At 53.8% G+C, this 14,453-nt stretch overlaps 1 protein-coding gene across 3 annotated transcripts in view; it reads left to right on the forward strand.

Moving 5' to 3' along the window:
- Nucleotides 1-14,453, forward strand: part of SLC12A5 (solute carrier family 12 member 5) — a 111,146-nt gene that overhangs the window by 85,712 nt on the left and 10,981 nt on the right. For all 3 annotated transcript variants that reach the window (XM_053394807.1, XM_053394805.1, XM_053394808.1), the window contains exons 9-15: nt 646-813; nt 2,834-2,932; nt 3,992-4,049; nt 7,323-7,497; nt 11,992-12,110; nt 12,388-12,486; nt 12,998-13,117. In XM_053394807.1, coding sequence (XP_053250782.1) covers nt 646-813; nt 2,834-2,932; nt 3,992-4,049; nt 7,323-7,497; nt 11,992-12,110; nt 12,388-12,486; nt 12,998-13,117 — 838 coding nt within the window. The remainder of the gene's footprint in view (nt 1-645; nt 814-2,833; nt 2,933-3,991; nt 4,050-7,322; nt 7,498-11,991; nt 12,111-12,387; nt 12,487-12,997; nt 13,118-14,453) is intronic.

A 14,453-nucleotide genomic window follows, 5' to 3' on the forward strand; every position in this document is an offset into this window, starting at 1 on the left:
CTGGAGAAGAGGAGGTTAAGGGGTGATATGATAGCCATGTTCAAATATATAAAAGGATGTCACATAGAGGAGGGAGAAAGGTTGTTTTCTGCTGCTCCAGAGAAGCGGACACGGAGCAATGGATCCAAACTGCAGGAAAGAAGATTCCACCTAAACATTAGGAAGAACTTCCTGACAGTAAGAGCTGTTCGACAGTGGAATTTGCTGCCAAGGAGTGTGGTGGAGTCTCCTTCTTTGGAGGTCTTTAAGCAGAGGCTTGACAACCATATGTCAGGAGTGCTCTGATGGTGTTTCCTGCTTGGCAGGGGGTTGGACTCGATGGCCCTTGTGGTCTCTTCCAACTCTATGATTCTATGATTCTATGATTCTATGATTCTATGATTCTATGAGTTGCCGAGAGGGGGAGGGGCAAGGGGGCACGAAGGGGGGCAGAGGCCTCAGACTGGCTCTGGGGGCAGGACTAATGGCATTTCTGGCAAGAAGGCGGAGAGGGACCGTGCCACTTGTGCCGTGCCCAAACCCAGCCCAAGGTGGGGGGCTTGGCGGTGGGTTGGGGGGCCTTCCTCCACAGGTGTAGAGGGTGGGGCCACCCCCTGGCGATGGCAGCCATGCACCCGCCCCGCTTCATGGCGCCTCCCCCCACAGAAAACCTCTGGAGCACCTACTTGCCCAAAGGGGTGATCATTGAGAAGTCTGGGTTGACCTCGGCGGCCCCTGCAGATGCCCTCCTGGACATGGACCAGCCCTACGTCTTCAGCGACATGACCTCCTACTTCACCCTCCTGGTGGGCATCTACTTCCCCTCAGTCACAGGTAATGGACTCCAGTGGGGGTGGCACCCGGGCGCAGGTGGGGCAACGTCTCTGGGGCACAGGTGAGGAGGGTGCCTGGGGGAAGGATTGGGCCTTGGGTGCTCAGCGCTTCCTCCAGCCAGGTGTGACTTTTAGGAGGCCATATGGGGCTGGGGAAATTTGGGGCTGGGCGTCATCGATCCCACCTCCCTACTTTCTGCCCCCAACACAATAAATGGAGCCCTGGACCTCGGGCCATTTTGATGGACGCTCCCCTTTGCCCCAGACAGTTTCCCAGGCCGATGAGGATTGAGAAGCACAGCAGCCCCCACCCCAGTTCAGAGGCTGGGAGGGGGTCTGCTTCACAAGCGCCCAGACACCGGGGAGCGCAGGGAAAGGCTCATCCCGCAGCCCACTCCTCATGTCCTAAGGGAGCTGGGCATGTTTAGCCTGGAGAAGAGGAGGTTAAGGGGTGATATGATAGCCATGTTCAAATATATAAAAGGATGTCACATAGAGGAGGGAGAAAGGTTGTTTTCTGCTGCTCCAGAGAAGCGGACACGGAGCAATGGATCCAAACTGCAGGAAAGAAGATTCCACCTAAACATTAGGAAGAACTTCCTGACAGTAAGAGCTGTTCGACAGTGGAATTTGCTGCCAAGGAGTGTGGTGGAGTCTCCTTCTTTGGAGGTCTTTAAGCAGAGGCTTGGCAACCATATGTCAGGAGTGCTCTGATGGTGTTTCCTGCTTGGCAGGGGGTTGGACTCGATGGCCCTTGTGGTCTCTTCCAACTCTATGATTCTATGATTCTAAGTCCTGGGGCAAAGGTCAGGGGTCGGCGTCCCTGTCGATTTCAGCTTCTCTTTTGTCCCATGTGAGCTTCAATTCTCCACATTTCTGCAGGAGTTTGTGGGGTGGTGTTCTTTTAAAAGCAAAAAAAACCAAACCATGAAAACTGATTAGCATTTCAGTACACATTTTCGCTAACACACAATTTTTTGTGTGCATTTTCTTCTGACACAATGCATTTCTAAAATATTTGCCAGCCTATGCATTGCATATACTTTCCCGGAATAGACACAATTTTGTGCAGCTTATTTGGTTGCAGAAGGGCATTGCAAAATTCAGGGAAAGGTGGCTTTCAAAGGAGGGCTGAGTTTCGGTCAGCAGATTGTTTTGGAATGTGCAGATGAGGCCGCTTCCCTTTAGCACTTGAACTGAGCCGAATTCCTCTCTCCTCCCTTGAGACCCCACGTCCTTCGAGGGCCGAGACCCCAGACACTGCAGCCTCTTCCCCTCGTGCCCCTCACGAAACCCCCTTTTTTGGGGGGTTGGGGGCAGTGCTCTTGTCCTGCAAAGCTTCCACAGAGGGAGCCCCGGTCCTGGCCTGACCTTGTTACAAACAAGCACCCTCATGTGCAGCTCATTAGCCGCCACAGCTGGAACTAATTGGGCCACGATAACGAGAGGAAGGGATCTCACATCTGCACCCGAGAGGGAAGCTGGAGGGGGGCTCAGCTGGGCACCAGAATCAGAAGCCCCTCCCACCTGCCAATCAGCCCCTTCCTCTTCAAGCATCCTTTTTGAGGGTGCAGGAGATGCTCCCCAATGAGGAGACCTTCTCCTCTCACCTGGAATACGGTGTCCAGTCGTGAGTTTGCAGAAGTGTTTAGCTTGACAAAGAGGAGCCTGAGAGGAGAGATGAAACCCATCTTCAAATATCTGAAGGGCTGTCACATGGAAGAGAGAGCAAGCTTGTTTTCTCCTGCTCTGGAGGGCAGGACTCGAACCCATGGCTTCCAGTTACAAGAAAGGGGATTCCAGGCAAACGTTAGGGAAAACTTTCTGACGTTCAGAGCTGTTTGACAGGCGAAAAGATTCCCTGGGAAGGCGGGGGGCTCTCCTTCCCTGGAGGTTTCAAAACAGAGACTCGGGGGCCATCTGTCGGGGATTTCTGAGCTGTGTTTCCTGCATTGCAGGGGGTTGGACTAGATGCCCCTGTGGGGTCCCTTCCAACTGACCTTTTCCTCCCTCTTCCCCAGGGATCATGGCTGGTTCCAACAGGTCTGGAGACCTGCGTGATGCTCAGAAGTCCATCCCCACGGGCACCATCCTCGCCATCGCCACCACGTCCGCAGTCTGTATCCTTTGCCTCCGGGGGGCCTTGAAGGACTGGGCTGGCCGGTCCTGCGCCCCTCTGCTGTTGGCAGCCCCAGATGGGGCTCAGCCAGGTGATAGAGGTCATACCTGTGTGGCCAGTTCAGGGGCTGCTGGCCTGATGCCCCAGAGCGAGACCCCCCCCCCCAAATAAACCCTGTCTCTGTGTCACACACACATATTTCCACCTGAGCACATGTTGGGCCAGGAGCCACTAAGCCCATTTGGGAGGGGCTGCCTCCATCTATGGGGACGGGACGTTTGTCTTGCCCCACATGAGCCCACCTGACCCCTTTGATCTGCACAAGCAGCGCTGCTGCCGCTGCCGCGTAAATATCCCTTCTGCATGCGTAAGAACACGACCTTTGGAACTCCCTGCCTATTGATTCCAGGCAGGCACTTTATTGGGGGCCCAGCTAAAAGCATTTTTCTTTAGACAAGCTCAGTTAGAAAGTTAATGCATGTTTTAATCTGTTTTTGGTCTGTTGTCATTTTCGCTTTCCAAAAAAAATCTTTAAATGTTGCTGTTAATTTTTCTCGCTACTGTTTTCTCTTTGTAAACCGCTTTGAGGTGGTGCCTGTTTTTCCAGTGAAGCGGCGTATAAATTTTATGAAATAAGCCAATAATAAAGAGGTGCCTTTCAGGTGTTCCCTTTGAGTCCCTCTTTGCCTTCAGCTTCAGGCCAGCCCTCCTCTTCCGCCTCTTTGGGACGCCGACCCAAAGACAAGGGAGGAAGAGCTCCCACGTCAAGAAGGAAGACAGCAAGCGGCCCCAATGGCAGCACAGAATCATGGGGTCATCTAGTGGGAAGGGACCCCCAAAGGTCATCTAGCCCAACCCCCACAATGCAGGAACCACAGCTAAATAATCTCGGACAGGCGACCCCTCTCACCAAAAACTGCCCTTCTGTCTCCCCCATGCCCCCCTGCCAGCACTTGCCCTGATTTCCCCCAGCCTGGTCCCGGGGCGGGGGGGGTAATCCTTCAGGACCAGGCAGAGCTTCCAGCCGTCCCAGCTGCCTCCTTCCTTAACGCTCCTGCAGACATCAGCTCCGTCATCCTCTTTGGCGCTTGCATCGAGGGCGTCGTGCTCCGGGACAAGTGAGTATTCTTCTCTCTCTGGGCTGGGGGACCCCTGGCCTCCTGGTGTATATATAATAATGATAATAATAATTTAAAAAATAAAAAGGTAAAGGGACCCCTGCCCATTAGGTCCAGTCGTGGCCGACTCTGGGGTTGTGGCGCTCATCTCGCTTTATTGGCTGAGGGAGCCAGCGTATAGCTTCCGGGTCATGTGGCCAGCATGACTAAGCTGCTTCTGGAGAACCAGAGCAGCGCACGGAAACGCCGTTTACCTTCCCACCGGAGTGGTACCTATTTATCTACTTGCACTTTGATGTGCTTTCGAACTGCTAGGTGGGCAGGAGCAGGGACCGAGCAACGGGAGCTCACCCCGTCGTGGGGATTTGAACCGCCGACCTTCTGATCGGCAAGTCCTAGGCTCTGTGGTTTAACCCACAGCGCCACCCGTGTCCCAATAATAATAATAATAATAATAATAATAATAATAATAATAATAATAATTTATAAAATGATAATACCAGGCCTTGGGTTGATTAAACATTCTGCAGCCTCCTTAAACAGGTCTGTGGCGGGGTATTGTTTTTTGCTATTGTTGTGGGAAACGCAAGGATCTTAAGATAACATGGTTATGTTTTCAAACTTGCGTCCTCTTGTTACAAACTGCCCTGTGGTCTTTGGCATATAACTTTAATAAATAATAATGAATACATATGGCGCCCTCCATCTGGAGAAGTTTTGCAGCGTAAAACACAAAATGTGCCACATAAAGAGCATAAGCAAAGCAGGGCAGTGGCCTTGAGAGGGACCCCCTGCTAAGCCCTTGGAAGACAGAAAACTCTGCGTCTGGTGCAGCCCCCCCCCCGCCAAGGGACCCCTCCCGCTTCCCTGCTCTCTTTGCCCGGCAGGATGCCGGCCTCGGCTGCTGCCTGTGGTGCTGAGGTCCCTCCTGGCAGCCGGGATTCAGCTGCCCTTCCCCAATCTAGGCCACCCAAGGTGCTGCTGCAGCCGCCACTGACATTTTTGGGTCATAATACTAATGGCTTTATTCCCTATACAAATCTCGAGGCACCTGGTCACGGAGGGCCACCAGCTCATTTAGGGCCATACGGAACCTTTGCAAGGATGGGAGACGCAGCTGGAGAATGCTATTCTTTATTTATTTCAAAAATCTTGATGATTTGCAAAGGGAACCTTTGTGCTTTCCTCTCCTGCTTTGCGGCTGTGCTGTGTCCTTTTCCTTTTCGCTTTCGTCCTTCCAGGCTGAGACGCTTTGTGGGTTAAGTCTTTGATTCCTTCTGTTTCGTCACGCTTGCACTTTAGGTTTGTTAGCAAATCAATAAAATAAAATAAAAATGGAAATAAAATTAGGACTAATAAGCCTTGCAGGGTTGGCACAGCTATGGTGGCTGCCAGGAAAGGAGAGACTTCTTGCCCTGAGCCGAACTCGTCCAGGGGTCCCCGCTGGCCTCTTGCGCAAGGGGAGAAAGGGCCCCCCCCTTTCCCAGAGGGCTGCTGCCCTCTGAGACGAAGAGGGAGCCAAGAGAAGGCTCTGCTGCCCACTTCCTTGCCAACTGCAGCACAACATCCCTGCAGGGCTGCCAGTGGGTCTTACTCTCTGCTAGCTGCTGCCACCCCCTCCCACTGACACCCCCTGTGAGTTACTCAGAGAGTAAAGGCAGCCCAGGCTGTCGCTGAGCCTCCCCATACCTCAGGAGAGTGTGCCAGTCACTTCCAGCCCTAAGCTTCCAGTAGCTCAAATGCCAAGCATCTGGGCACAGGGAGGGGGCATTCTGAAACCCATCACACACAATCCAGCAGTCATGTTAAGGAACATTTTTCAGAATAAAAGTGTGTGGGGAGCCAATAGACTCTGTGTAGAGTCTGAAATAAACCTGAGCTCTGGGGCTCTAAATCTGGACTGATCCTGCCCAGGCCACAACAATGTAAGGGTTCCAATTTACTGCATCCCTGAAGTTGGAAGGAACCCGATGCCAAGGCCACTCGACTTGTCAAAGTCTCTCTCCCTCCCCCTGGGAGGGTGACCCCTGGCTCTGTCTGACCAGGAAGAGTCCGAGTTAGTTGGTCCAGTCCTGCACGTTCCTCAGTCCCCTGGGGAAAGGGCGGAGCAGGTGGGGCCTTTCTTCACACCCTCACAAGTGTCCCGTTTTAAGTGAGACATCCCAGATCACGGAAGCCAATCCCGGCTTCTGTCTGGATCCCAGAATGTCCTGTTTCTGGTCTGGCGCAAGTCGAGAGCCAGAATCCCGGCCCAAAAGACGCCCACTCTGGAGCAAGTGAGCAGAAAGCGCTGGCAAACCCCTCCTGACATCCCAATTTTGGGGACGGAAATGTTAGGAGGGCTACACAGGCTTTGGGGGAGCCAATTATGGCAACCTCTGGCCTCTTTGAGCCCAGAAGGTGCCCAGTAGGGATCAAGACTAGATCGCTTTGCTCCCGATCCAGAAGCTACAGTTAGAGCAGAATGCTGCAGCCCAATTGCTGACAGGAAGGAGGCCCTGTCAGCATGCAAGACCTCTGCCCGGAAATCTGCACTATCAGGCTCGTTTGCTATCAGGTCAAGTCGAAACTGTTCGTATATAAAGCCCTTTGCAACTTGGGCCCACTTTACCTGCAAGGTCACCCCAATACATGCCCCCTTGACTTCTTTGATCTGCAGAAGTGGCTCTCCTGCAGGTGCCACATAATATCCGTTCTGCATTTTTAAGGAATTGATCCTTTAGGGTGGCAGCACCTAACCCTTGGAACTCCCTGCCTCTTGATACCAGGCAGGTGCCTTCACTGCTCTCTTTTCGATGCCTGCTCAGAGCATGTTGGTTTGGACAAGCCTGTCCAGTTGCTTAGAAAATTGATGCCAGTTTCATTCTGTTTTTAGTCCATTGTTCTTTTCACTTTTCGGAAGCCTTAAATTGTTATTCATTTTTCTTGCAGATGATTTTATTGCTTTATCTTTTTTGTAAACTGCTGTGAGGGTTATCTTTTACAGTAAAGCGGTGTGCAAATTTTATAAAGCAAAGCCAGAGGAGGCAGTTCTGCTCTGTGAGATGGGATGGGGCTCAGAGCAACAGAGGGCAGGCGAGGTGACCAGCTGATCCATTGAGTTTACTTACGTGCTGCTTTGCCCACGAGGTGCTGTGCCCAAAAGCAGCTCTCAGCAAACCAGAGAAGCACAGAACCGTGGAATCAAAACACCGAAACCCAAAGCACTGAAGATGCCACTGTACAGAACGCAGAGCTTGCCAGTCCATTCAGCCCTGCCCTTTGCCCCTCCAGGTTTGGCGAGGCCGTGAGCGGGAACCTGGTGGTGGGCACCCTGGCCTGGCCCTCCCCCTGGGTCATTGTCTTCGGGTCCTTCTTCTCCACCTGCGGAGCTGGGCTGCAGAGCCTGACGGGGGCCCCTCGCCTGCTGCAGGCCATCTCTCGCGACGGCATCGTCCCCTTCCTGCGGGTAAGTGCCTGCCTGGGGGGAGGGAGGAGCGTGGCCACAGCACAGGGTGGGGGGCAGTCAGGAAGACCCTTCCTGGTGCAGTCAAGGATGAGTTGTGGTGAAGGGTTTTTTTTGGGAGGGGGTGTTGGTGAGGACCCTGCCCCCTCCGGCAGAATATAGAAGTGGCCCATGGGAGGAAAGGATTGGGGGTCTTCTTCCTTCCTACACTTGTGGCCTCAGGTCACTCTGTGCCCCCCCAGGGGCTGGGATCTGCAGAGCTGGAACTTGTCACATGATGCTACTTCCGCACTCTTGGGAACTCCCTTTCACTGCCCTGTTATGGGCTAGAAATCTTTTTGTCCCGGCGCATTTTCCAGGCTCATAACTTTAACCCATAATCTTGAGAAGTGGTTTTAATAAGTATGCATGTTTTCTACTCTTTATTATATATGTGTGTGTGTATCTATATAATGTAACTTTAATGTTTGTTTCTAATTGGCCTTTTAAATAACTGCTTCAGACTGTTTATTGCAACCGACGTAGAGAGGTCTTGTTTCCTAGTAGCAGGAAAAGGGGGGAAGAGCACAGTGCTTAGAGGGTCAGACCAGCACCTGGGAGAGAGACCTGGGTTCAAATCCCACCCCACCCCCGGCCATGAAGCTCACCAGGAGGGTCAGTCCTTGGGGGCCAGTCCCTGCCTCGCAGAATCCTGCAGGCCCCCTTGAGCTCCTTGGAGAAGCAGGTGGGACAGAGATGCAACTGGTGTTGATCCTGGCCCAGCTCCCCTGTCTGACTTGGCCTGATGTGCTTTGCGTGTGTCTGTGCTGGTGAAGCCTGCCTGGGTGCGGGTTGTGGGCCCCCCAGTTTCTCAGTGCGTTTGGCGCACTTAGTGAGCCACATCTGCGCAAATCCAAGCCGACAGCCGACAGGGACTTGCGGCTAATTTTAAACTCCCTCCTCTTTTGCAGTCTTCACTTGAGGGACGAGCCATGCTAGGTAACAGAAGGAGGCGGCGGCTTTCCTGCCTCCACTCCTGTGCCCCCTCCCTGCACCCCTCTCTCTCGCACACACACGGGCACAGATACATGCACACACGTGTGTGCGCACACAGCAAGCGGTTGGTCGGACAGGGTGCGTTCCAACCCTCCTTGCACCCTCAGCAGGATCAGGCCAGGAGTTTTCCTCACTAGGATTAGCCAAAACCACAGAGGAGAGGCTCTTCTTTGCCTGTGCAGTCGGGAGCAGCCATGCTCCTGAATCCCAGTGGCTGGAATCCGCAGGAGGGGAGAGTTGCTCTCATGCTTGGATCCCGCTTGCTGGCTTCCCACAGGTTGGCCCTTGGCTTGACCCCACAGGCGCTTCTTGTCTCCTTCTGCTCCCTCGGTGGCCAGTCAGAGGCGTCCAGGAGAGCCCAAAGATAATTCCCGTAATTCCCATCAGGTAGCCTGGAAGTTCCCTTTTCTGATGGCACCCGAAAGAGCTCTCGCTCCTCCTCCTCCATCCATGTCTCTCTTCTCTTGTAATTTTTTTTCATTAGTTTCCCAATATACTCCCAACAATAGCCAAAGAGCAATTTGGTTCTCCACAAGAGCAATTAATTCTCCATCCCTGTATCTCGTCCCTTTAAATGCCACCTGGGCCGTGGGCACAGCTGCGTCCCCCCCCAGGGCCCTGTGAGGTCGGCTGCCCCCCAGGCCAGGCAGGGAGCTTGGTGGCTGAGCAGGGTTTCCGACACACAACCCTCAAACTGCCTCCGACAGAAACATCTCCAGGTGTCAGAAAGAAAGCAAGCCCAGGGCCCCTGACAAGAGGCAGCTTTGCCCTGCCAATCACAGCACCCGCATCTCCAAGGTCACCTGTCCCTTGTCTCCTCTCAAATCAAATGGGTTGGATGGCGAAGCCCCTCTTGAGCAGAAGCATCAAGCCAGCTGAGGTCAGAGCGGGCGCAGGAAGACCAGGGGGAGCATCGTGCTGGGTCTGAGCCAGGCTGGGTCTAGCCGAGTGCCCTGTCTCCAGCTGTGCGCCAGAAGCCCAGGCATAGTCAAGCTCCTTCCTCCAGAAGACAGTGGCGATGGATGGTGGGGAAGAGGGCTCAGGCTCTGTGGTCGGAGATACCAGTTGCTGGAAACCCCAGGAGAGGAGAGTTGCCCTTGTGCTCAGGTCCTGCCTGCGCTTCTCTGGAAGGAGTATCTGGTCAGGCCCTGTGAGTGTTGGGATGCGTCTGGGAGACGGGGGCAATTGGCAGCCCCCAGCTGGCTCCAGCCCACCGGCCGGCAGCCGGGCAAACTCCGGTTCTTGGAATAGCATCAAAACTTCAACTCAAGCCTCAGAGACCTTTAGAGACTGAGCACGCAAGGATAAGAACTCTTTGCAACAGAAGAAGCGGACAGAGGCATATGTACAGGCGTTTATTCAGCATCAGGACAAAGGAAAAAAACATGTCTGCTCCCCTTCGTGTCCAAGCAAAAGCAGGAAGCACAAAGCAAAAGCAATACACAAACGGAAGTTCCCGGCAAGCTGTGCTGGAATGTAAACAGACATGTGCCATGCAACAGCTCCACACATCTGTTTAGGTGGAACGGAACATCAAAATCCTAACAGTGAGAACAGGAGGCTGGACTAGATGGGCTCCCTTTGGCCTGAACCAGCAGACTCTGCTTATATTTGTAAGCCGAGTTGCAAATACTGCAGCAAAGGAAGTCTGGAGCCGTTCAGCTGCCTTTTCGTCCTCGTGAACATCTGATCCCACCTTGAGACGGGAGGGAGGGAGGGGGCTGGCCACATGCCTCCATCCTTTGCTTCTTCTTCTTCCGCCCTTGCAGTGCCCCCGTGCACGGTTCCCGCAGCCCCCTCCTCGCTGAGCCTTGAGGGTTTGGACGCGCCCCCCCTTTGCTCCTGCCCCTCCTCCTGCCCTTGAGGTGTCCCCTTCAAGTAGCCAGAGTTGTCAGCTGCTTCGGCTGCACCTGCCACATCCACCTTGTCTGCCGCTCCACACTTTCCGCAAGGTGCTCTGGAGCCAGAAGCTACAAGGTCCTTCCTTCGCCCCCGGCAGCTTCTCGCCCAAAGCTGTTTCCTCGGCTGCGGGGGGGGGGCTGGGGCCCCACAGCAAAAGGAGAGCGAGGAGGCAATGGGGCTGGTACAGGGGGTGGCTGGGGCCCATCCAGCAAGGACATTGTAGAGCCATGACTTCCCCATTCATTCAATTGCCCAACCATAAATCAGAATTATGCACAGCGCACCAAGTGTAGCTGCACCATAGATTTGTGTAACAGCCTTAGGATAGTGTCAGTTTTATTTCCATGGAATCGTAGAACTAGAAGGGCCCCCAAGGGCCATCTAGTCCAGCCCCCTGCAATGCATCCATGACAGACCATCCCTAGCATGGAATTTGCCCTTTTCGTGGCTGCCACACACTGGGGTGACATTTTCGTGGTGCTGTTCACTGCAACCTCAAAGGCTCCTTCCTGGTCACTCACTGCAAGTTCAAACTCCATGAGTGTATTTGTGAAATAAATGTCTTTTGATCACACTGGATTGCATTTGCCACTTTTACTGCGGGTTCTCTCAGTTCAGAGAAATCCTTTCTGGAGCTCTTTGTGTTCCATTTTTTGTTTTGAGCACCCTGGACAACTTGGCACTGCCTTTCTGCTAAAAGGAACAAGGAGGCAAAATCAGCAAAGTGTCACCATGAAGAGCCTGGCAAAATATGCAATTTAAAAAAACCTCGTGTGATTTTGCAAAAAATTAAAGGCTCAAATTATGGAGTAGGAGGGATTGGACAATAACCCAAGAGGGGACTTTGGATCAACTCCCGGAAGACTTGGCTGCCCCTGGGAATGAGGAACCATCTTTTGCTCTGGCAGCGGAGGCCAAACAGGGACAGATCTGGACCTCATCTGCTGGGCTGCAGTCAGTGCATGATCATGTCTGGCTGTCCCCTTCATGAGACCATCAGGGGAGCCTGCGGGATCCAGCCCAGCATCCTGTTCTCACAGGGGCCAAGCAATTGCCCCAGTGCGAAAACCATAAGCAGGATCCGAGCACAAGAGCCTTTGGTTTCCAGAAACTGACACTCAGGTGCATTGCTGCCTCCGAGCGTGGAAGCAGAGTAGGGCCATCCATAGCCCCCTCCTCCTCCATCAATTTGCCTAACCCTCTTTTAAATCCAACCAATGTTTGGCCATTGCTGCCTCTTGCAGGAGGGAGTTCTGGTTTAACTCTGCACTGAGTAAAGAAAGGCTTTCTGTTATCTGTCCTGAATTTCCCAACGTTCAGCTTCATTGGAGGGCAAAGAGCCTTCCCTTCTCTCGCCACTTTCTCCAGGCCAGCCGTCATTTGGCAAACTTCTCTCGTGCCGCCTTGGGCTCGCCTTTCCTCCAACCCCAAAGTCCCAGGCGCTGCGGCCATTTCTTCCCAGGGGCGCCTCTCCCTCCCTCCCCAGGACCAGGTGTGGGGCCCCTTCCTGACCCTCCTCCTGCTGACGGTCTCTCTGCCTTCTCTCTTCCTCTCCCGCAGGTCTTTGGGCACGGCAAGGCCAACGGGGAACCCACCTGGGCCCTCCTGCTCACCGCCTGCATCTGCGAAATAGGCATCCTCATTGCCTCCCTGGACGAGGTGGCCCCAATCCTCTCCATGTACGCCCCCTCCCCTCCTGGGACCTCTGGGGGGCCCCTCTGAGCACGGGGCAGGGGGTCTCTCTCCAGCACCCAGGAAGAGGCCAGACTGCCCAGCCACCCCCAGGTCTTGAGCATCCCTCAAGCTGGGGCAGCCCCTCCTGTCTGCCAGTGCTGCCCTCCCCAGCTCCACCCTCCCACCCCACATGGGGCAGTTCCTTCCAGGCACTGGGAAGGGGTGGCTTTGAGCCTCCCTCTCTCTCCCCCCACATTCAGGCCCTTGCTTCCCCCCCCCCAGGTTCTTCCTGATGTGCTACATGTTCGTCAACCTGGCCTGCGCGGTGCAGACGCTGCTGAGGACCCCAAACTGGCGGCCGCGGTTTCGGTATTACCACTGGTGAGTGGCGAAGGGCCGGGGATTCTCGAGCTGCCGTTCCTGCGGGGCAGTGAGGGTGTTGGTCTAGATGGCCTTGGGTGGCCCCTTCCTGTTCTCCAGGAGGAGCCTCCTGTTGGCAATAATAATAATTTATTATTTATACCCTGCCCATCTGCCTGGGTTTCCCAGCCATTCTGGGTGGCTTCCAACGGAACACTAAAATACAACAACCTATTAAACATTAAAAGCTTCCCCAAACAGGGCTGCCTTCAGATATCTTCTAGAAGTCTGGTAGTTCTTCTTCTCTTTGACATCTGGTGGGAGGGCGTTCCACAGGGAGGGCGCCACCACCAAGAAGGCCCTCTGCCTGGTTCCCTGTAACTTGGCTTCTCACATCGAGGGAACCGCTAGAAGGCCCTTGGAGATGGACCCCAGCGTCCGGGCAGAATGATGGGGGTGGCAAGGGAGGCCTGGGCGGCTGCCGGTGCTCCTCTGGGCTGGGCTCAGCTCTCCTCCCCCCCGGTGCCCACAGGACCCTCTCCTTCCTGGGCATGAGCCTCTGCCTGGCCCTGATGTTCATCTGCTCCTGGTACTATGCGCTGGTGGCCATGCTGATTGCAGGACTCATCTACAAATACATCGAATATCGAGGGTAAGTTGGCGGGTCGGGGGCTAGTGGTCCTCCCGGGTCTTTTTCTGGGGGAAGAACCCAGGCCAAGTGACTCCTGCGATTCAGGGGTCGGGCTAGACATCTCTTAGGGTCCCTTCCAACTCTGCAATCCTAAAGAAGATTTAGGAGCCTCTTTCACTCCACTGCTTTGCGAGTTCCAGGGCAGAGGTAGCGGGGGTGGTTTCTCCTCCACCTTTCCTGACCCCTCCCTCCCTATTATTAAATTTATATACCCCAGAGTTTGCGTTGTCTTCCGAGACAGTAAGACACAGCAGAGACTGTGGCGTCTTTATGATATATTGCTCTATTGACGCATATCTACAACCTGCTCCTAGATAATAATAATAATAATAATAATAATAATAATAATAATAATAATTTTATTCATACCCCGGCCAGAGCCGGGCTCAGGGCGGCTAACACCAATAAAATCACAGTAAAAACATAATAGGAGAAAGGGGGTGGGGGAGAAAAGAAAAAACCCAATTTAAAATACAGGTTAAAATGCAATTTAAAATGCAGCCTCATTTTAAAGTAGCTGGTAAATCAAGACCATAAGGGGAGGGAAACGTAAGGGTCAGACTGGGTCCAAACCAAAGGCCTGGTGGAACAGCTCTGTCTTGCAGGCCCTGCGGAAAGATGTCAAGTCCCGCAGGGCCCTGGTCTCTTGGGACAGAGCGTTCCACCACGTTGGGGCCAGTACTGAAAAGGCCCTGGCCCTAGTGGAGACCAATCTAACCTCCTTGCGACTTGGGACCTCCAAAGTGTTGTTATTTGTGGACCTTAAGGTCCTCCGCGGGGCAGACCAGGAGAGGCGGTCCCATAGGTACATGGGTCCTAGGCTGCATAGGGCTTTAAAGATCATAACCTTTAAAGGATTGCAGAACATGTGCATCTTACGAGGGTCTGGCTTCCCCTTAAGGGCAGCGTTGCTTGCAAAGGACAGCAAAAAGCCATCCTCTGCCTCTCTGGCCTCCAGCCGGTCACTCCCAGCTCACTTGCAGTTCTGCCCTCCTTCTCCTTCTCGCTGCAAACCGACTACAAGGAGCTCCCCCCCCCCCAAAAAAATAACCTGGCCTTGGCCTCTGTGCACCAGCACCTCCCAAAAGAAGGGGTCCCTCTCCCCCTTGCCTGGCAGTCTTGCCCTCTGACGGTTTCCTTCATGGTCATCGCTGGTCTTTGTCCCCCGCTAATGGCCCATCCAGCCAGTTCTGCCAAGCTCCCTTGGCTCCTGAGCGCAAGTAAGTCCAGGGGGTTCCCCATGTTTGGCAAAGTTCAATCAGACTTCTGGCTAAATCCTAAGACATAATAATATTAA

This window comes from Podarcis raffonei, chromosome 6, assembly GCF_027172205.1.
Source record: "Podarcis raffonei isolate rPodRaf1 chromosome 6, rPodRaf1.pri, whole genome shotgun sequence".
In the NCBI taxonomy this organism is placed as follows: domain Eukaryota; kingdom Metazoa; phylum Chordata; class Lepidosauria; order Squamata; family Lacertidae; genus Podarcis; species Podarcis raffonei.